Below are 20,913 nucleotides of genomic sequence, written 5' to 3'. Positions count from 1 at the left end.
AGGGCGGACACTCGCGCGGATCAGGCAAAGCCGTCGCGGACGCCCTGGCCAAGCGCAGCGGCCAGGCCGGCGGGCGGGCGGGCGGCTGCGAGCATGGTCCTGGTGCTGCACCACATCCTCATCGCTGTTGTCCAATTCCTCAGGCGGGGCCAGCAGGTCTTCCTCAAGCCGGACGAGCCGCCGCCGCCGCAGCCATGCGCCGACAGCCTGCAGGTAGGGCCCCCCCCCCACGCCCGGCTCTGGGCACGAGGGGAACGGGGTGTTGGGTGAGCGCCAGGCCGGGTCCTCCGCGGAGCGTGCTGTCGCCGGTCCCATGGTCTACCCCGTCCCTGAACCCTCCTAGGGTGGGGACCCCTCCCCTAGCTGAAAATCCCACTTCTGTGCTGGGACTGTAGCCCGTACCCTAGAGACATTGAGTCCTTAGCTCACAGTTCAAAACCTCACGCCAGACTCTGAACCCTTTTCAGATCTGGGACTCCACCCCCAAGCACTGAACTCCCAATCCACAATGGGACCCCTGTCCACACCCAAGAGTTCTGTTTGAGCCTGGAACCCCCTGCCTCCCAGATTAGTGGAGGACCCCTGCCGATAGCCCTGGACCCCCAATATATTTATCAGACTCCAGGCCCACCCAGAACACCTGAACCCCCGACTCTCAACCAGGACCCCCCCCTCAGAGCTGGGGCTTCATCTCAAGCCCCTGAACCCCGACTCCACAGACTCATCTGTGCCCTCACCCAGATTCCCACTCAAACACCTGGACTTCAGTCCTCACACCAGACCCCACCCAGGGTCCAAATGCCTCTTTCCATTATAGTTTGTCTCTCCTTCTCTGCAGGATCCCCCTCCCACCCTCTTCCTGCTTTCCCTCCTCCCTCCTGTATAGAAGATCCTAGCCTTTTCCGGCTTGTCTCACCCTCTCCTCTTGTCTCTCCCTGGGTATGGTGGCCCCCGTTTCTCCTCTGAGTCTTTTTGGGCATCTTCTCCCTCTGCTCCTCTATTTCTTTCTTGTTTGGTCTCTTTTGCCCACGTGCCCCCCTCTCTCAGTCTGCCCATCACTCCCCCAGTTTCTCTAGGTTTCTGTTTTTGTTCTAGGGCCTTTCCCTGTGGTCATTCTTCCCCTTATATCAGCCTCTACTTTGGGGTGGTGAGGGGACAGGCTCAGAATGCCCCGCCGGTGTCCCCAGGACCTCTCCCCCTCCCCTGTTGTCAGACATGGCATGGTGTGGGTGCTGGTGGAAGGGGCTAAACATGGAGCAAGCAGCCCTTGGGCGGTACCGAGGGATTTAAGGTGGGTGGGGATTGTGCAGTGGGGCACTGGGGTTCATAACTTATAAACCCCCTCATCCCTGCTGAACTGGACTTGGGAAGCCGGGGGCTTGGGATGAGGGAGGGGAGGAATAGCCTGCAACCTGGTGTCAGTCACCTGTGGTGGGAGGTGTCCAGGGCTGGGCGAGTCTGGGTGGTATGTGTTTGAGTAGGAAGAGCTGGGTTGTGTGTGTTGGGTGTGCCTTGTGTGTGATCATGTGTGTTGTGTCATGTAGTATTGTGTGTGTCATCAGCGGTGGGATTATTGGGGGGATCTGTGGAGCTTATGCTGAGTGTGAGGACCGTGAGTGTAATGGCGTTGCATGGCGTGTGCAGCTAGGGAGGCCGAGTTGTGAGTGTGGAGTGGTAGATGTATGTATGACTGTTGTGTGTGGGGGGAACTTACGTGTACATGGCTGTGTGTCATCGTGGGGTGGAGTAGCTGTAGGGGCAGCTTACATGGGGGATTGTGTGTGTATTTGTGTGTGTTATGGACTGTTGTGTGTAACCAGGAAGAGCCGCTGGAGGGGTCTGGTGAAAGGTTTCATTGGATGTCTTTGTAGAGGGGAGTGGGGGTGGGAGAGCTGTGTCTGAGTGGGTTTGCAGCCGAGGTGACTGGCTTCGAGTCACCGAGTTACATCCTGGAGTTGCTCGGGAAATATATTGGGACCTGTGTGTTGGTGTTTGAGTGTCATGTGTCTGTGTGATGACTGTTTGTACAGCTCTGGGTAGGAAAGTGCAGCAGCCAGGGTCCAGGGGGCCAAGGCAAGGACTTGTTGACTGTGTGTGTGTGTGTGTGTGTGTGTGTGTGTGTGTGTGTGTGTATGCCCAGGTACATGTGGGGAGGAGGCAGTGTGCAGGCAGGACTGTCTGTGCTAAGGAGCTGTGTGTGCCCGCAAACATTTGACGTTTTGGTGTGACATTAGGTGTGCACATTATCTATGCAGGGTGTGTCTCTATGTCTAGGTGATGTGTGTGTATTGAATTTAATTGGAACTGTGTGTCTGTGCTTGGAGAGGTGAGTGTCGGGTGTGTGAGGTGCGCGTGGGAGGTTGAGTGTGAGTGTGGCGTGAAGTGTGGGTGTGCGAGCTGGATGGCTTTTCGGTGTGACACGTGGATTATGTGATCTTCTCTCCCTGTGAGCTGTTTACATGTGAAGGGTATCCAGCTAGCTAGGGTATATATGGGGAGACGGGGGGCTGGAGGGCTGTGGAAGGTGCTGCAGGGGGTGAGGGAGTGGGTGTATAAGGTGTGTGGGGTGAGGAATGAGGTATGTGATGTTCAGGTGTGCAGAATACAGCAGGTGTCCCATAAATGTTTGTGGAGTGACGTGTGTGTGCAGGGAAGGCTTGGCTGCCATCCTGTTCTCGCTTCCCTCCCAGTTAGGTCCCCTGAGATGCCCAAGCCAGGCTGCCTCTACCCTTTGCCCTTCATCCTCCTCGCTTTCACCAAGGCCTTTGTCTTGGGTTTCCGGCTGAACAGGCGCTGGCCAGGCGGGCGGCGGGCGACGTGGAGGTCCTGGAACCTTTGTTCTTTTCCTCTTAGCCTGTCTCATGTTTTGGGCCGGGATTGGAAGGGGCGGGGAGAGGATGCACGTGTCTCGGGCTCACTGTGTTTACTACCACCTCATGGTTCTCCGCAGAGGGTGGGGGTCCAGGCACAGGCACTGAGGCCTGGGTGGTATCCCCGGTGGCGCCTCCTCGGCGCAGTAGCAGCTGGGGCTGGGCTGGGAGTTAGGCAAGTTTGCCAACCATGATGTCTTAGTCCCAAGTGTGGCCCAGTGCCCTTCCTTCTCATGTCATCTCCGGGGTGCTGAGAAGCCAAGTGCCCCCTTCTGCATGCTGCCCAGTTCTCTTCCCTTCTCTGTGTGGCGCCCAGAGAGGGTCACTGGGCTGGGAGGCAACCAGGAAGAGCTCAATCTATCTCCACTTGTGTTGACCTCATATCTGATGGGGGGATAGTTGCTTTCCTCACAGAGACCTTTTTCTGAAAAACGAAGCCAGATCACATCTTTGGGGACCCTCTAGTCTGATGGACCCAGTAGGAGGATCCAGGTCATACCCTCCAGAGAAAGCTATGGGGAGACCTTAGTGGACAGTCTTCCAACAAGGACTTGAGAGCACAAAAGGCCAGGACTCCTTGTGGTTGGAAGGCACAGAGACCATCAGAGTCAGTCAGGGGAAGGGGCTCGGGGCCAATGCCTCAGCACCACATTCCAGAAGGTTCTCTGAAGTGAGTCGGCTTGAGCTGAGCCTTGAAGGGGGTGTTGGATGGGCAGAGAAATGTGGCCTGAGGCTGCGGAAAATTCTAGCCCAACTGGAAGGAGGGATCTTGAAGGCTGTTGATCATTCCCAAGCAATACTGTCTGGTTTTGGATGGCCATCCCTGAGCCTCCTACCTTCTCAAGCTTTCATGTCACCTTTTCCCATCCTGTTGTCTTTGGGCAGAATCATCATTGTCATCATCTTCATCAACACCGTTTAGGCAGCTCTTTCCAAATTCCAAGCTCCTTTCACACATGTCTCCTTTAACAGGAGCTCATTCTGTTGTCTGAAAGCATTTACTGAGCACCTGCTATGCACCAGGCAGACACAGTGTTAAGTGCTGCAGTCATAGCAGTGGCTAAATAGGCCTCGTGGGACTCCCATTTTCTGTGTCTAAGAAACCCCATCTTCATGGCCCAGCCACACTGTCAGCCCCTCAGGCCTTGGGCAGACGGCCCTCCCTTCTGTTTCCCGCAGCCTGACGTGCACATGATATGCTCCAGGCATGCATCCCATGGTGTTGGGGTCTGGCTCCTGCCAGAATTCGAGCTCTTGAGAGGCTGGGCTGGGTCTGCCCATCCCATGTGTCCTGAGCTAGGTTCAACATAGATGCTTATATTGATCATCAGAGGTCTCTAACCCCCTGTAGGGGTGGCAGCCCCGCTGCCATCTAGGGAAACTGAGGCCCAGAGCAGGGAGATCTTTAGGGAGCCTCCTCTTAAGACCCTCCTTTGACCAGTGTTACCAGAGACCAAGAGTGGCCAGGTGACTTGTCCAGGTTTCACAGCAAGGTGGCAGGGCTGGTCCTAAAATACAGCTCTCCTGGCTGCCAGGCTGGGCTCCGGCCCCAGCACCATGCTGCTCCCTGGCTAGCCTCCGTGCTGCCTGTGGAGGGTAAATGATTATTAATGACCCCCCTGGCAAGGAGACAGGAAATGTTTCCCAACCACAGCTGGGAACTTGCTCCCTGCCAGCCCCAGCCACCCATACCCACCCTGGCCATGGTGTCAGCACTGATGTTAGCTCCATGCCGCCTTGGCCTTCTTTCTTTTCTCTTGCCCATCCGAATCCCACCTCCCTTTCCTTTAAGGCGTAAAGGACAAGAAGGAACAGAGCTTTCTCTTTCACATCTTTGTCTCCAACCTGCTTCATCTCCACCTTCTCCCCTGCCCCAAACCAGCCAGAAGTAGCCCCTCCTCCAGCAAGTCTTCCCCAAATGCACCACCAGCCCCTCCAGTGGCCCTGTCCTTGGCTCTGGTCACTGAATCTCCCTCATTTCAGACTCTGGTCCCACTCTGATGGTTTGCCCTGATGGCCCTAAGGCTGGCTGGGGACTTCCGGTGGCCTGTCCTCAACTTCTGTGTTAGGACTGACATGTGGAGGATCATCCCAAATGCTTCCTCCAGGAAGTCCCCAGCCCAGCCCGGGGACTCTCACTTCCTCTGAGCACCCCAGCACTCCCTGTCCATGCCACACACTGTGTGCGGCCAGGCCTTAATAGGTGGACAGTTAGTGAGCACCTGCGCTGTGCCCGGCAGGGAGGGTAGGTAGAGAGAGCATGGTGGGGGCCTTAAATTTCGGCCACACATTGTGCCAAGTCTGAGCAACAGGGCGTCTGCCTCTTGGCAGGTAGACAGACCCAGGTACCAGGGCCAAGGGTGGACAGGTGATAGGGTGGCGGAGGGGCACAGACAAAGATTGATGCTGGTAGATTGTGTGGGGAGAAGGCAGCGATAGGGAGAAACTTGGGGGCCACGGTGGGACAGAGCAGGGGCCCCGAATTCAGCCCAGAGTGGGAGGGAGGGCAAGTTGGGAAGCTTCCAGGAGGAAACATTTAAAGTGAGAGCTGAGGAATGAGCCAGGAGAAAGTTCTGGACAGAGAGAAGGAGAGAATGGCGAATGTGAAGGCTTGCTGGTGACAGACAGAAGGAGGGAAGCATTCCATGGAGCTGGATGCTGGACAGCCAGGGTGGCTGAGTGATGGGATTGGTGTGTGTGTGTGTGTGTAGCATAGGAGACGAAGCTAGTGAGGCTGGCAGGGGCCAAATTGTGCAGGACTTTTATGCCATGTCAAGGAATTTGGACTTTCTTCGGAGGGAACTGCGCACTAGGGGAAGAGATGAAAGCAGTTCAGGGACTGTTCAGACCTGCGTGTTATGAAGCTCCCTGGGCCATGGGGTGGGGAGCACATAGAAGGAGTGAGGCAGGAGGCTGAGGCAGTGTGGTTCCGACATGGGATGATGAGACTGAATAGGGAAAAGCCAAATTTGGAGGGGAGGGGACAGAGGGGGCAGAGGTAGAGGAGGGAGCCCGTCAGCTGTAGAGGTGGAGGGAGAGAGAGCGCCACCCTGGGGTCTGGGTGGCCACATGAGGGAAGACACGGTTTGAGGTCACATGCCTGGGCCTGGGTCAGGGCCCTCTAAGGAGCAGAAGGTCTCAGAATGGCGTCCCAGATCAGGAGCTTTGAGGCTAAACAGAAACCAGGGGACCTGGATCCCACTGGGGGCTGCCGCGTCCTTGTCTGTAGCGTGGGGACACGGGATCTGCCCTGGGTGAAGAGCATTCAGAATTCAAAAATTAAAACAATCTGTAAAGTATAATACTTAATAAAATTCAAATTCAAAAATGTGTGAGTACATTCCAAAACGAGTTAAAATGTAAATTTATGAAAACGCTAAACATACATCCGTGATGGTTTAATATCAATGGTAAGCCTTCACTGCTTTCCTCCTCTTTGATTCCAGCTTCCTTGAAGCTGCTGCCTCTGGTGTGGCTGGACCCCCAGGGGGTCCAGGACGTTCTGGTCTCTTGTTCAGGGCACCTCCTCTGGGGAGCCTGCTCTCTGGCTGGTAGCATCAGGGGGCAGGCATTTTGCTTTTCCTGTCCTCCACCCTGAGGGACTTGACCCCTCGAACTTCACCCATCTATTGTTGCCTTTATTTGAGGGGCCTGAGTACAGACCCAGGGAGGGGGAAAGGTGAGGGAGTTGCAGGAACCAAGGGTAAGAGGGGTGGAGAGATGCAGAGCCCAGTGGGGGTGGGGTCGGGAGGGAGGAGAAATGAGCAAAGCTAAAAGAGCAGCATTGCCCCAACTTGCATATCTGTATTGCCGAAAGTAAAAGTGGCGCCATTTCCGCAAGACTGGGTTACTGAGGTCCCATCTTGCAATCTCGGAGCCGGGCATTGCTTGGCTCCTACTGTCCAGTGACCTTGCATAAGGCCACTTTCTGGGCTGCATTTTCTCACCTGTAAAAGGAGGAAGTTGGGGTGGATGAGCTCTCTGGAGAATCTGGCATTGTCCATTTGTGGGGTTCCAGCCTTCCATGACCCTCAGCTCCCGGCCAGGGCTGTGTGGATGCGTGGTTGTGTGATTCCGACATTCTGTGACTTTAAGATGCTGAGACTCCAGGAGCCGATGAAGCAGACGTTCTGTGATTCCAGGATTCTAGGATTTGATGATTTGATGATTCAATGATTCTAAATGGGGTTGCTGGGAAGAGCTGCAACCACCTGCCTTGTTAATGTCGATGTTCAGTTATTAAAAACATAGCAAGAAGCAATGGAGACAGCTTGGGGTTGCGGGGTGGCCCCCACCCCCAGGGAGGAAGGGGAGGAGGGGCTGGGTTGGTGTCAGTGGGGAAGGAGACCATCTCAGCCTGGGTTGCACGGATAGTTTCTCCTGCCGCAGCAGAACTGGTGTGCGTGCGTGTGCAAGATCCACCACTCCCTAAGCTTTCAGGGTAAGGGGTCATTTCCTTCATCCCTCTGCCTCCAGTCTTCAGTCATTTCAGACTATGGCAGAGAGAGGAGTACCCTTTCCTTCCAGCCCCTAAAGCCTCTGGGAGGAATGTCCACAGTGGAGGAAGGAGAGGCCTGCTTACCCCCACCCTCTCCTTCCCTGGCAGCCTCGGCCTGAGGGGGAAAACAGGACATGAACACTTCCTGGACACAGACACGGGACTGCACGAAGCCCTGCCTGTGAGGGCCCAAGTACAAAGGGCCTCCGCCTAGGGCAGAGGCCAGGCAGCCAGAGGGGCAGTGCGGACATCGGCTAGGGACCCATTGGCTCCCTTTGAGCGCAGGCCAAGGAGGGAGGACCCTGCTTGTGCCCTGGGGGTGGCTGTGAGAAGGGCTTACGGAAGGGAGGTCCCAGGCCAGGGGGCCTGGAGGGCTGATGACCGATGGGGGCTCCCTTGTAGCACAGGCCTCCCGCCCAGCACAAGGCCAGCTCCTTTGTCCAGCGGCTGGCTGCCTCTTGGACTGCGCACAGTCTTAGCACCCACATCAAAGGTGGGGAAAGAACCTCCAAGCAGGAGAGAAGGATCTCAGCCCTCTAGAGAGCCCACCCTGGCTGGGGCCCTCAGAACCCAGTACTGCTGCACAAGACCCAGCCTGCTGGGTTCACAGATCAAGTGATGGAGGCTGGGAGTTGGCCCCGATCCCACAACACGGCAGGGCCTAAGACACGGCTTCCTGATTCCCAGTCCTGGGAGCTCCCCTTTGCCTGCAGCTCCCCCCTTTCCCCTGGAACACCTGGAGAGCTGGAGTGGAGGCAGGACTCAGGTCAGGGGGGCAGAGCATTTGTCTGTTACCCACCATCTTTTTCCTCCCACAGGCCAGGAGGCAGGTGGGGTGGTGACAACTGCTCCCTGTCATGCGCAAGGCTGCATTGTCTACCACGTCCTGTCTTGGCCCTGAGGACAGGGTCCCCAGCAGGGAACCCCTCCCCAGCTCCCTGACCCATGATGGGCCTCCCTGGGGTTCTCCTCTCTTGTCCTCCTGCCATCCCACCCCTCGCTGTCGTCTCTGCTTCCTTTTGAGCTCTCTCCCCATCTCTGTAAGGTTCCATCTCTGGCTGTCTTTGTGTGTCAGTCTCTCCAAAAGATTGTTAGACTTGTGAGGGCCCTAGGAGGTCATCAAGTCCATTCCTTTTATTCTTCAGATGAGAACAGTAGCTCAGAGAGGGGAAGGTCCTGTCCAAAGTTGCACAGTAGGCTGTGGCAGAGCCCGGGTCACGGAAGCACCCTGTCTTGGCATCAGGCATCTAGGGTTTGAGGACTGACTGTGTCATGACCAACCTGACAGGCTTCTCTCCTCAGCCCTGAGCTGTTCTCCCTTCTTTTCTTTGTCCTCTGATCTGCTGCCTGGCTGACCCCTACCTCAGGCAGACCCTGCCCTTGGGACATAGACCAGAGCTGGGGACTCCATGACTGGGATGCACACCCATGCACACATGGACACAAAGACACTTGCAACTACATACAGGTCCCAGGTACAAACCTATACCACGTAGTTAGGAGGCTGTCCTGGAACCTAGTGTTCTCTTCCTGTGAGGTACCACACACCTCCTCCAGGAAGCCCCCCAGGACCTCTCTGCAGAGTCTTCATCCCACCAGCCCCTTTGTGACAACTGAGTCCTATTGAGCCTAGGTTCCTCCTCTGTGACCCCAAGGGCACGGCTGAGTCTCTCTCTGGTCCTGGAGCCCCTCCTTCAGTGTTCCCTCCTTCTGTCTCAGGAGGGGCTTAGCTTCCTGTGGCTGGGTGGGGAGAGTCCTGAGGTCCCCAGAGGACAGTGGGACAATGGGGAGGCGGTGACAGATGAGACATTGCGTCTTTCCCAAAGTAGTCTCCACCCTACCCTGACCTCCTGGCTGGCGTCTGGGACACAGTCCTGGCCTGTGGACCTCTTAGGACTAGGGTCCTGGTCTGACACGCCGCCCCCTGCCCTTTCAGTGCAGAGGTCAGAGCATCAGAGCCCCTGACCTCCAGCAGCAGCTCTCTAATTGGAAGCTGTGGAGGCCAGGTCCCCATGGTACCAGCAGCATATTAACAGAGTGGTGGAGATTCCTGGGACCTCTGGGAGGGGTGAGCTGCTGTGAGTATGGGGCAGGCAGGAGGGTGGTAAACGCTGAGGCTGGGGCGGGATTATGGAGGCGCTGTGAATGCCTAGCCGAGACCCCACTCATCCTGTCCACCTTCCCTGTTCTTGAAGTGGGTGATGGGGACCCAGGGGGCGTGGGGCAGGAGCCTCTTCAGGGAGTGGTGGAGAGCCTGGGGGGCAGTGAGAATCAAGTGAAACTAGCACTGCTTCTCAAGGGCCAGGGGAAGGGGCTGTCCTGGGGCAATTTGGTGGTGGTGGGTGGACCATTGGAGGCCAGGGTTAAGTAAAGAAGGCTTAGGCTTTCAGACAAAAGGGATGGGCCCTGAGGTCAGGCACTTATCTTGGTCCCCGTCATTTCCTCTGCCGGACATGGCTGGGTTAGCGGGGTCATCGCACAGAGGGAAGGAACTGGGCGAGCCAATGCACACGAGGCCCTGCAGTAGATGCAGGCGCATGCGCGACCTTGCCGTGCCCTGGGCTGCAGACAGTCCCCCATCAAGGCCCAGCCGTGGAGCCACAGTCGCCCTGGGAGATGGTCCCGTGTAGACCATCGTCCCCCACCCCACCCCCCCAGACCCATGCATCCTGGGCGACACTCGGGCCCAGCTGAAAGCACTGCTGAGTAGGGAGACGCCCACAGGACACAGGGACACGTGGGACAACCAGACACCTTGCTACAAGCATCCACACGCTAGGTGCAGCTATTGTCACCCCTATGGTGCAGCTACTGTCACCCCTATGGTCACCACTAAGGAAAACCGTAGATTCCAGCAGTCACGGGCAGGTGTCCAGAGCCTGAGTGAGAAGACAGGGGCACCAGGCAGGGAACCCAGAACCTCCCCAGCTCGCTGAGCGCCTGAGGCTATTTCCTAGCAGGGATGGGTGTCTCATCCCCCCCCTCCCCCTCCCCCTTCCCACCACACGCTTCTGAAGCTGCCAAATCAAATCAGCCCCCGCGCCCGCACCAGGCTGGCATAACGGCCAGCAGCTGACGGGAATGAAGCCAGGCTCAGAATATCCCGCCGCCTGTGCCTGTCTGATGCCTGGGTATGCTTGTGGATGGGGGTGGGGAGGGACAGCCGGCCCCTGGGCAGTGCCTCCCAGAGCGGCTGGGGTTCCGGATGCCACCCAGGCGGTGGGCTCCTGAGAATGAGGAGCTCCTGAGGCACTGGCTTCTGTGTGTACCAGCCCTTGAGAAGCCGTGGAGTAGTGCTTATAGGATGCAGGTTGGGTGCCCGATTGGAGTCCAGACTGGGCTGAGGACTCCCACGTATGGTCCCATTCACTTAGGATTCACAGCAACCCCAGCTGGGAGCCCAGCCCAGTGACTGTGTGAGCTGGGCACTACAAATCCCATTTTATAGACGGGAAGCTGAGGCTTAGAGAGGGGAAGTGAAGGGAGAGAAGCAGAAGTGGAGGGGACCACAGAAGGAGTAAAAATGCAGTTTTCCACTCCTGAGGAGCCCCAGGCTTAAGGAAAGAATTTAGCTCTGTTCTCAGAGTTGAGGGACTGAGAATATGCCAGAGCCAGAGGCCATGGGAAGCAGGGTGCCATCAGGCAAGGCTCCCTGGAGGAGGCCACCTGTGGGAGACAGGAGACCCCAGGTCTGCTAGGGGCTGGGGGAGGGGCAGCCTGGGGAGAAGGGGAGAAGGCCTGGCAGGCCTCAGCCCCTGGCCTTCTTGTCTCTGCAGCCAGCCGGGACCTCCTTGCACAGGAGCCAGTGCCCCCAGGGAGTAGAGACGGCACACTGCAGGTGAGAGCTCAGAGGAGAGAGGAGTGGGTGGGCTTGGGGGGGTGGGGGGCGCAAGCTTCCTAGGGTCACCCCACACCAAGACCACCTCTCCCACCCTAGAGTTCTCTCCCCCTGAGGATTCGTCCTCCTCCCAAGCCACCTGGGTGTCATGACACCTCCCTTGTCCTCCCCACCCTCACCCAACAATTCCCTCTTGATTCTCTGCCCTAAGTATTTCCTGAACTCCTCTCCTGCTCTTCCTCTGCCTGCCCCAGTCTGGGACTGGTCATCTTTCCCCTGAACAGTCACTGGCTGTCTGCTTTCAGTTGCCCCCATTCTCCATGTGGCTGCCAGAAGGATCTTTCTAACACACAAACCTGAACTTGTCACTTTTCGGCTTAAAAATTTTCCATGCTCCCCCTCCCCCTGCTCCCTCTGCAGCCCAGGCAGGTTGCAGTACCCCCTTCATCCGCTCCTGCCTCCCTAGAACCGCTCCTGCTGGCCTCTTCCCCCCTCAGCTTCCCAAATCCTTCTGGGCTCAGCTCTAGCCTCCCCTCCTCCAGGAAGCCCTCCCTGCCTCTCATGCTCCCTCCTCTGAGCTCTCCTGCCCTGGCCACCAGCCGCTGGGGCATTCTGCTGTCTGTGCCTTTAGCACCCTGTTTTCTCCATTATGTGGCTCTGTGTGTCTTCCCCTCTGAACTGTGAGCATCTTGAGCCCTGCCTGGGATGTGCCTTTTTCATTCCTGGGTCTCCCACTGCCCTCCAAAGGGTACCTGGTGAGGGCTCAGCGAGTGCCTTTCCTTTGAGATGAGGGGTGCCGTCCCAGCCCCTGACCATGCCTTTGGGGGGCCTCATAGGAATTGTCAGTGTCCGTGGGGCCTTGAGCAGCAGAAATGGGGTGGGCTGGGGGTGGTGAAGGTTGGCACAGAGGAGGGGTGTGTATGAAATCGGACCAAACAGCAAACCTCAGATGAACCTCCTTTGTGCCCAGGGCCTGGCTGAGAGGAAGGGGAGGCTGTTGCCATATCAGCCCCTCCTCTGGGCCAGGAGCTTTAGACACACTTCCTTGTTTAATCCCCACAACCTCCCTGGGAGGCAGGGGCTGTTATTCGTCTACTTTGGGGAAGCTGAAGCCCAGCGGGGTCACACAGTGAGTGAATCGGGTCACACAGTGAGTGAATCGGAGGCAGAGCTGAGAGTGGAGCTGTGTCTCGTGCCCAACCCTTGCTCTCTCCCTGCCCTCGGGTGAGATGGCAAAAGACGCTCACACAGGGCCTGGTGCCTAGTGGGGTCAGCGTGGGCTCACTGCTGGGACATGGAGCCCAGCCCTGAGAGTGTGCCTGCAGCTGGGCGCTGGGGAAGGGGGAGGGAGGAGGGGAACAGGAAAGTCATTATTAATTTATTTATGGTTACGGCATTCCCCATGGGGTGGGGGCTCCCCCCAGAGCTGGGACAGATGGTGTTCCTGGGAGCCAGCAGTGTCTCAGCAGCTGCTGCCACCCGCTAGGAAAGACTGGATTTGTCATCCTCCCAGGAAGTGGAGAGGGGAGAGAGCTTTGGAGAAGCTGAGACCATTCTGGGCAATGGGAGCTGGGTCCCAAGGGAAGGAGTAAGGCCCAGGCTTCTTGTTTATGCCTCTGTTCATAGCTTCCTTTCCCTAGGCCCTTGGCCATGCTCCCTGCAAATTCAAGTTCTGCCCTTCCTTTCTCCCCCTCCCCATGAGGCATCCCCAGATCATCCCCATTTGCTCCCTCTGCCTTTCCTTGGCCTGGGTCCTGCTGCCCCCTCTCTCATACTGAGGATCTTGGGCTTTGAGCCCCTCAGTTCTTAGCTCCATCCTGCCCCCCAGCCCCACACCCACCACAAAGATGGCAGGTGTCTTCCTGGCCTCTGGGCGGAGCCTGCTTTGTTTCTGGGTTTACTTAGCACCCTTTTCCGAGTACCCAGGCCCACACTCAGCCCTGCTGGGGAGAGACAGGTTGATGCAACATAGAAAGGATAGGACTGGAGAGAATAGGGACCCTAGGGTGTTGCTCAAACTATTGGGACCACTGGAAGGAAAGAGGGAAGAGGGATGGGAGACTGATGAAGAGCCCTCCTGAGGGAGCAGAGCCTGGGGAGATGACGGCCTCATCCAGTGGACAGACCATGGGGTCAGATGGGCATGAGTTCAAGTCCCAGCTTCACCACTTCCTAGGTGTGTGACCTTGGGCCAGTCCCTTAACCAGCCTGAGCATCAGTTTCCTCACCTGTCAAAGGGGGATAAGAAGCTTCATCGTTATTGGACATAATCACTATTATTGGGCAAAGCTGCTTGGAGAAGTTACAAAGACAGTATGTGTGAGGTGCCTGCCTCAGGCCTGGCCCACAGAAGGTCCTTGGAGAGAGTTGGTACCCTCCCTGCTTCCCTCGAGGGTGAGATCCTTGGAGCCAGGTCTAGACAGCTGTGCTCTGTGAGACAGGGTGCACTGCAGGGCTGGGCTGGTGTTCATGGAGGTTCTGTGGGTACAGCACGTTCTCTTGGCACTGGCAGCACGACAGCCATGAGAGCAGGCCTGCCAGGACCTATTCCCACCCAGCGGGCGTCTGTTCAGCATACCGTCTTGGGATGGCCCCCTGGCCCCTGTGCCAGCTGGCCGGCTTGGGAGAGGGGCTCTTCAGGCATAGTCTGCAATCCTCCTTCAGCGCCAGGGCCATTGCTCTCTCTGGATGTCAGGGCTGAGGCAGTTCAAGTAGTAAGCTGAGCACTCTGGGTCCATGCCCTCTCTGTGCTGGCTCTCAGAGCCTAGATGGGGGCTTGGGAGCCCCAGCTGGGGCAGGGGCTGGGAAAGAGGCAGACATGGACAAGGTTACAGGTATCCACGCTAAGCACCCTAATGCTCTGCCTGGAGTTGACTCCTCTATTCCTGCCCATGGGATAAGGAAAGACCACACCCTGTCATGGCATTGCCAGCCATGCCTGCTGGACCTCCTCATGTCTATCCCTTGTCCCCCAGACATGGCAGTGCTCACTTCCAGGGCACCCACTCTTCCTGACCTCCCTGACTTTGTTCGCACTGACCCCTCTCTCTGGAATGGCTTTCCCTTTTTTCTCCACCTACTCCCTTTTCAAGCCTCAGATTAGATGCCACCTCCTCTATGAAGTCCTCTCAGATTGCATCCTCCACCCAGCTCAAGTCAGCCTCTCCTTTATCCTGGGCACTCACAACGCCAAGTTTCCCTGAGCTTACAGTGGGATAACTTGTTACCCCATGTGGTTATATATCCTTTCCCACGTAGTTGTAATGACTATACATCCTTTCCCACATAGTTATAAACACCTGGCAGATAGGAACCAAGGCTGAGTCCCCTTTTTCTCTCCTGGGCCCATGTGGTTTTTAGTAGATGCTCAATAAATGCTTCCTGATGGAATGAGAATGGCTGTGGGCGGGGAGTGGGTGGGTGGGGTGCGGTTGGAGTAGTTCTAACAGTTGCTGTATTGGGTGCAGTCTTGGAGACTTCCTGGAGGAGGCAGCCTTTGAACTTTGAAGGATGGGGAGGGTCAAGGTCCCTGATGAGACCAGAGATCAGCTGGATAGTCAGAGCCATGTGGTCGGCTTCTCAGAGGACCTCCTGAGGGCAACAAGGACCAACAAAGGACTGGGACCAAGAACACAGAGGAGCCTGGAACAAGGACTCAGGGAGCCTGGAACAAGGACTGCAGGAGACTGGCTCCATGCTGAGAACCCAGCTCCAAACACCTCTTTGCCCCTGGGTCCTGGTCTGAGGAACGCTTGGTCTCAGAGTCTGGAGTGAGGCTGAGGCCAGCAATGGTGGATAAGTGGGCCCCCGTGGTGGGACAGCCATAGGCAGAGGCAGGAGCCCAGCTGGTCCTGTCTGGTAGGATTGCTATGGGGGTTGGGAAAGGCTTTGTAGGTGGGAGGAGCAGCTTGTGCAAGGGTTTGTGGGAAGGGTGCCCCCAGGTCTCCACAGGAGAAGGCTGACATGTGAGTGGAGCCCTGGTTACTATGCAGGGAGCATTGGGGCGAGACTGGAAGGGCTGCTGCAGGCAGCACTTTCCAGGCTCATATTTAAAATTCTTAAACGAATGCTCCTAATCGGCAGATGTGCTAGCCTCCTTCTGGATTCTGCACATCAGGAGCAAGTGGCCTCCATGATGCCCCACAGCCCCGAGGGAGCTGCTGACAACAAGTTGGCCACAGCATCTGGCATCCCTGGGGGCCCGAGGCCCTGCCATCTGTCTGGGCCCACCTGTCGGGCTGCACAGGCCCAGGGTGTGCAGGAACTTGGGCCAGGGAGGCGGTCTCAGCTGCCACCACAGCCTGTTTCTCTGTCTGTCTGTCCATCCATCTGTCCACACCCCTGACTGACCAAGGACAAGGCAGAGATGGGCAGATGCAGGTCCTGCCATTAGAGAAGCCTAGTCTGAAGGGGGAGGCATCAAGCACCAGGGATTTTCACCCAGAGAAGATGCAGCTGAAGCTGGGCCAGGCTTGTGGGCAGGCCAAGGCCCAGGGAGGTCCCCTTGAGGGCTTGCAGTGGAGGCTCAGAGAGAGGTGGGGACTGACTCAGAGTCACACAGCAGGTCTGGGGCAATGCCGGGCCAGATGCTGTGGGCCCCAGGGCTGGATGAGGTTCCTCTGGCCGGCCCCTCCCCTCCCCCCACTCTGCCTGGCCCTTGGCTGTAAACACAGAGAGAACAAGTTCCGTTTCCTGGGAAATATTTATCTTCGGCCGTGTGGGGAGCGTGCTGTGGGGAGCGTGTGCTGGCCTCCGCCTGTCCTTCCTGCGGGCTGGCCTGGGGCAGGAGGTGAGGGGGCTTGGCGGCCTTGAGGGGCAATCTGGGGGGCTTGAAGGCAGGGCCAGGAAGGGCATGCCCTGGGGCTCCGGCCTGGAGCTGGAGTCTGAATGCTGGTGTGAGAGAGGAGGGAGCAGATGGGAGAGAAACCCGCAGCCTAACCTCACGCCCTCTCACATTCCTATCTTCATCCCTGCCAACCTGTCTCCTCCGGTTCCTGCCTCCAACCCTTGGCTCCTGTCTGCTGCCCCCACCTTGGGATGCCTTTTCTTCCACTTCCTTGTCTGTCCCAGCTCTCAGCTGGCTTCCTCTGGGAAGCCTTCCCTAACTCCCTAACCCCCTAACCCTGTGTCCTCCCCCTTTCACGCCCAGTCCCTCTCCTCTGGCTCCCAGCAGCTTCAGCCTGAGCCCCACAGACCAGCTAAGGTCTTGTCCCAAGCTACTCAGACAATGCAGACAGCTGCGTCCAGGCTGCCCAAGAGTCCCCCTTCTGGGAAGCACAGGCCTGGACACTGGGAGTAGGGCAGGGCCCAGAGGTCAGCTCCTTTCAGTGACACAGCACAAGCCCAGGTACGCGGGGGATCCAGGTTGATTGAACGGGGGGAAAATCCCACGGGCCCAGCGAGGATAGGGGCAGGTAGAGGGGCCCAGGGCTCCTGCCAGCCAGCTGGCTCTGGGGCTTTAGGCTGTGTATCCCAGGCTGGGCCAGGCCTGACTGGGGCCCTGACAACAGGAAATCCTTGAAGGAGCAGGCAGTGGCTGAGCACAGCAACAGGAAGCAGCCTTGACATGGGGCAGCAGCTCTGGCGACTGGACCCAGTGTGGGGGTGGTGGTGGGGGGAGCTTGTGGGACCCAGGGTGATGCTGAGGGTGGCACTGAGACACTGATTGTGGGGCAGCGGGTATTCTGCGGTGTGATACTGCGCTTGTGAAATCATGGGATACTGTGTGAAGAGTGAGTGAGTCACTGCGTGTGACACTGAGTATGTGACACTGAGTGATAGCGAGTGTCTGACACCACTTGTCCAAGACTGTGTGAGACAGTGGATGTGCCACCAAGTGTGTGACACCGATACTGTGTGATACTGATTTTGTGATGCTGAGTGACCAAGTGTGACACTGAGGGTGTGACACCGTGAGGATGAAATATGTAAACACAGATGAATGACACTGTGCGATAACAGGTGTGGTCCTGAGTTTGGAGCTCAAGTGTCTGACACTGAATGGTCAGTGTGGGCCCCAGGCATACGGTGAGTCTGAGTGTGCGACCAAGGGCGTAACACAGAGTGACATCAAGTGTGTGAAAACCAGGGTGTGATACTGTGTGACCCTGACCCTGACATTGAATGTGTGATGCTGTGTGTAATGGTTGCGACAACGTGAACTGTGAACACACAACCCTGTGTGTGATACTGTCATGGGAAGAGCCCGACGGGTTCAGGCAGGGAAATGACATGATCCAGTCTATGATTTTGAAAGAGTCTGTACTCTGGCTGCAGAGTGGATGCAGGGGACCAGTTGGAGGGGCCAAGAGGAGACGGGCAGACAGTTGGAGGCTGCTGCAACCCCCTAGGCAGGAGATGGTGGTGCCTGGGCTAAGGGGTGGGCAGAGTTGGAGAGAAATGGACAAACCTTGGAGATATTCGCAGGTAGAAATGACTGAACTTGCTGATGAATTGGAGGATGAACCAGAAGGAAAAAGGGAGGATGGCTGCCAGGTTTCTGACTTGAAGAACCAAGGGATGGTTGGTGGAGATGTTACTGGGATGGGTAAAGACTCGGGGAAGGTCAGGATTCATGGGATGGGGGAGGACAAGGAGGCAGAGACTGACAGACCTGTTTCAGATGTAAGTCAGACATCCAGGTGAAGACGTCCAGTGGGCAGCAGAGGCCAGGCGGGGGATATATTTAGGAGTCAGCAGGCAGAGCTGCTTTATGAAACCATGGACCTTGCTGGGATGACCTAGGGAGAGAGTGTAGTGAGAGAAGAGGTGAGGAATGAGGACTGAGCCCTGAGGTGAAGGGGAGCAGCAAAGAGACAGAGGAGGGGCAGCCAGGCAGGTGGAGGAGACCAGACAGGTGAAGCCAGAAGTCACGGGAGGGGAGAGGTTCACCAGGGAGGGAGGCTGCCACGCTGTCAGGTAAGGTGGGATCAGGGAGATTGTGCTGGGCTGGGCCACGTGCTTAAATAAGCCTGGCAAGAACCCTGTTGGGGACAGGGTGGGGCCAGAAGCCAGATGGCCTGTGCAGGTGGTAAGTGGAGGTGAAGACAGAGCATAGTCAGCCCTTTGGAGACCTTCCACTGTGGGGATGCAGAGGAGAGGCATGGTTGCTGCAAAGAGGTGTGAGGTCAAGGGAGAGTACAATTTTTTTTATTATGGAATATTTTAAACACACAATAGGAGGGAGAATACAATACGCTTGCCATATACCCCTCACCCAAATCTAACAGTTATTAAGATTTAGACATATTTAGTTCATCTACCCCTCTTTTCTTTTCATTTTCCTTTCTTGAAATACATTATTAAAATTTTTTTAAATTGTGATAAAATGTGCATAATATAAGATTTACCATCTTAACTGTTTTTAAATGTAGGGTTCAGTGGTGTTAAGTACATTCACATTGATGTGCAGCCATTTTCCAGAACATTTTTCACTTTGCAAAACTGAAACTTATACCCATTAAACAATCTCCCCCTCCCCCCAGCCCCAGGTAACCACTCTTCTACTTTCTGTCTCTGTGACTCTGACTATCCTAGGTATATCATATAAGTGGAATCATACAGTATTTGTCTTTTCATGACTGACATTTCATTCAGCATAATGTCCTCAAGGTTCATCCAGGCCACGTTATAACATATGTCAGAATTCCCTTCCTCTTTGAGGCTGAATGATATTCTATTGCATGAATAAACCACATTTTGTTTACCAGTTCATCCATTGATGGGCACTTGGGTTGCTTCCACCTTTTGACTTTTATGAATAGTGCTGCTGTGAACATGGGTGTACAAATAGCTCTTTAAGATCCTGCTTTCAATTCTTTTAGCTATATAACCAGAAGTGGAATTGCTGGGTCATATGGTAACTTAATCTTTAATTTTTGAGGAACCACCATACTGTTTTCCACAGCAGCTGTACCATTTTACACTCCCACCACAGTGTACCAGGTTCCAGTTTCTCCACATCCTCACCAACACTTTTTTTTCTTTAATTAATTAGTTAATTAATTAATTTATGGCTCCATTGGGTCTTCGTTGCGGTGTGCGGGCTTCTCATTGTGGTGGCTTCTTTTTGTTGCGGAGCACAGGCTCTAGGCCTGCGGGCTTCAGTAGTTGTGGCTCACAGGCTCAGTAGTTGTGGCTCGCGGGCTCTAGAGTGTAGGCTCAGTAGTGGTGGCGCACGGGCTTCGTTGCTCCGCGGCATGTGGGATCTTCCCAGACCAGGGCTCAAACCCGTGTCGCCTGCATTGGCAGGAGGATTCTTAACCACTGTGCCACCAGGGAAGTCCTTTTTTTTTCTTAATAGCAGCCATCCTAATGAGTGTGAGGTTGTATCTCATTGCGGTTCCTTTTTTTTAAAGTACATTTATTTATTATTTATTTTTTTATTTTTGGCTGCGTTGGGTCTTCGTTGCTGCACATGGGCTTGCTCTAGTTGCGGTGAACTGGGGCTACTCTTCGATGTGGTGCACGGGCTTCTCATTGCAGTGGCTTCTCTTCTTGTGGAGCACGGGCTCTAGGCACCCCAGCTTCAGTAGTTGTGGCACGCGGGCTTGGTAGTTGTGGCACACGGGCTTACTTGCTCTGTGGCATGTGGGATCTTCCCGAACCAGGGCTCGAACCCATGTCCCCTGCGTTGGCAGATGGATTCTTAACCACTGCACCACCAGGGAAGCCCCTTATTGTAGTTTTGATTTGCATTCCTTGATTATTAGTGCTGCTGAGCGTCTTTTCATGTGCTTGTTGGCCATTCGTACATCTTTAGAGAAATGTCTATTTAAGGCCTTTGCCCATTTTAAAATCAGGTTGTTTGTTTACTTTGTGGTTGAGCTGTAGGACTTCTTTATATATTCTGGATACTAACCCCTTATCAGATATATGATTGCAAATATTTTCTCCCATTTTATAGGTTGCTTTGCTGAAGTATTTTAACACAAATCTCAGACATGATGTCATTTCACCAAAGGTGGATATTTTTAAGGTCAGAAGGTCTTGGATGACGCTGAAATGAGACAGTGCAACACAGAGCCAGCTTGGAACTGTATGTGTAAGGCTGTGTGAGGGTGACACTGGGGACCTTGAGACATTGTGTGTGACGCTGAAGGTGGGTCACCCTGATTGAGGGCAAAAGTGATAGTTTCACTGTGTGTGGCCCCGTGACAGTGATGTGTGACACTGTGGACACTGTGAAGTGATTGTGTGTCACTGAGTATGTGGGACATGCCATATGAAGGTGACAGTGATCGTGTCCCTGTGTGTTGCCCTGAGGTGGTGAGTATGACACAGAGTGGATGCCGCATGGGAACGAGAGGGATTGCGGTGTGTTGTGGTTGACGGGGGTGTGTGCGACCGTGTCGGATCAGCGCCAGCCTCAGCTGCTGACCGTCAGACGGAGGACAGACATCACAGAGTGGACAAGGAGAAACGCTCGATGGGGACAGAAATGGTGTCTGGGCCCAAGTATGAGCTGGCGTGAGGCCTGTTCCTTTCTCTGAACTCTCCAGGAAGGCTTCCTGGAGGCAGGGCGGGAGCTCGGTAGTGGGACGCTGCAGGTACCTGTTAAGCTATGGTGTCAGACAGCCCTGTCTGGCTGTGATATTTAGCAAGTTATTTTATCTCTTGAGCCTCAATTCCCTCAAGTATAAAATAGGGTGGTTGGGAGGATTACGTGAAATCCTAAATGAACACAGTGCCTGGCACTGAGCAAATGC

The 20,913-nt window shown here is 55.6% G+C and overlaps 1 protein-coding gene across 8 annotated transcripts in view; it reads left to right on the top strand.

The window, feature by feature from the left end:
* PDE2A (phosphodiesterase 2A) overlaps positions 1-20,913 on the top strand; it is a 103,224-nt gene that overhangs the window by 37,510 nt on the left and 44,801 nt on the right. For 2 of the 8 annotated variants that reach the window (XM_024753334.1, XM_024753336.1), the window contains one exon: positions 144-213. In XM_024753334.1, coding sequence (XP_024609102.1) covers positions 144-213 — 70 coding nt within the window. Of the gene's footprint in view, positions 1-43; positions 214-11,144; positions 11,207-20,111; positions 20,184-20,913 lie in introns of those variants that run through there. The other 6 variants (XM_024753328.1, XM_024753331.1, XM_024753332.1 and 3 more) reach the window with 6 other exon arrangements.

This window comes from Neophocaena asiaeorientalis, unplaced genomic scaffold, assembly GCF_003031525.2.
Source record: "Neophocaena asiaeorientalis asiaeorientalis breed wild unplaced genomic scaffold, Neophocaena_asiaeorientalis_V1.1 scaffold618, whole genome shotgun sequence".
Taxonomy (NCBI): domain Eukaryota; kingdom Metazoa; phylum Chordata; class Mammalia; order Artiodactyla; family Phocoenidae; genus Neophocaena; species Neophocaena asiaeorientalis.
Note: the sequence above shows the minus strand (reverse complement) of the source record. Positions and strands in the feature narration are given on the sequence as shown.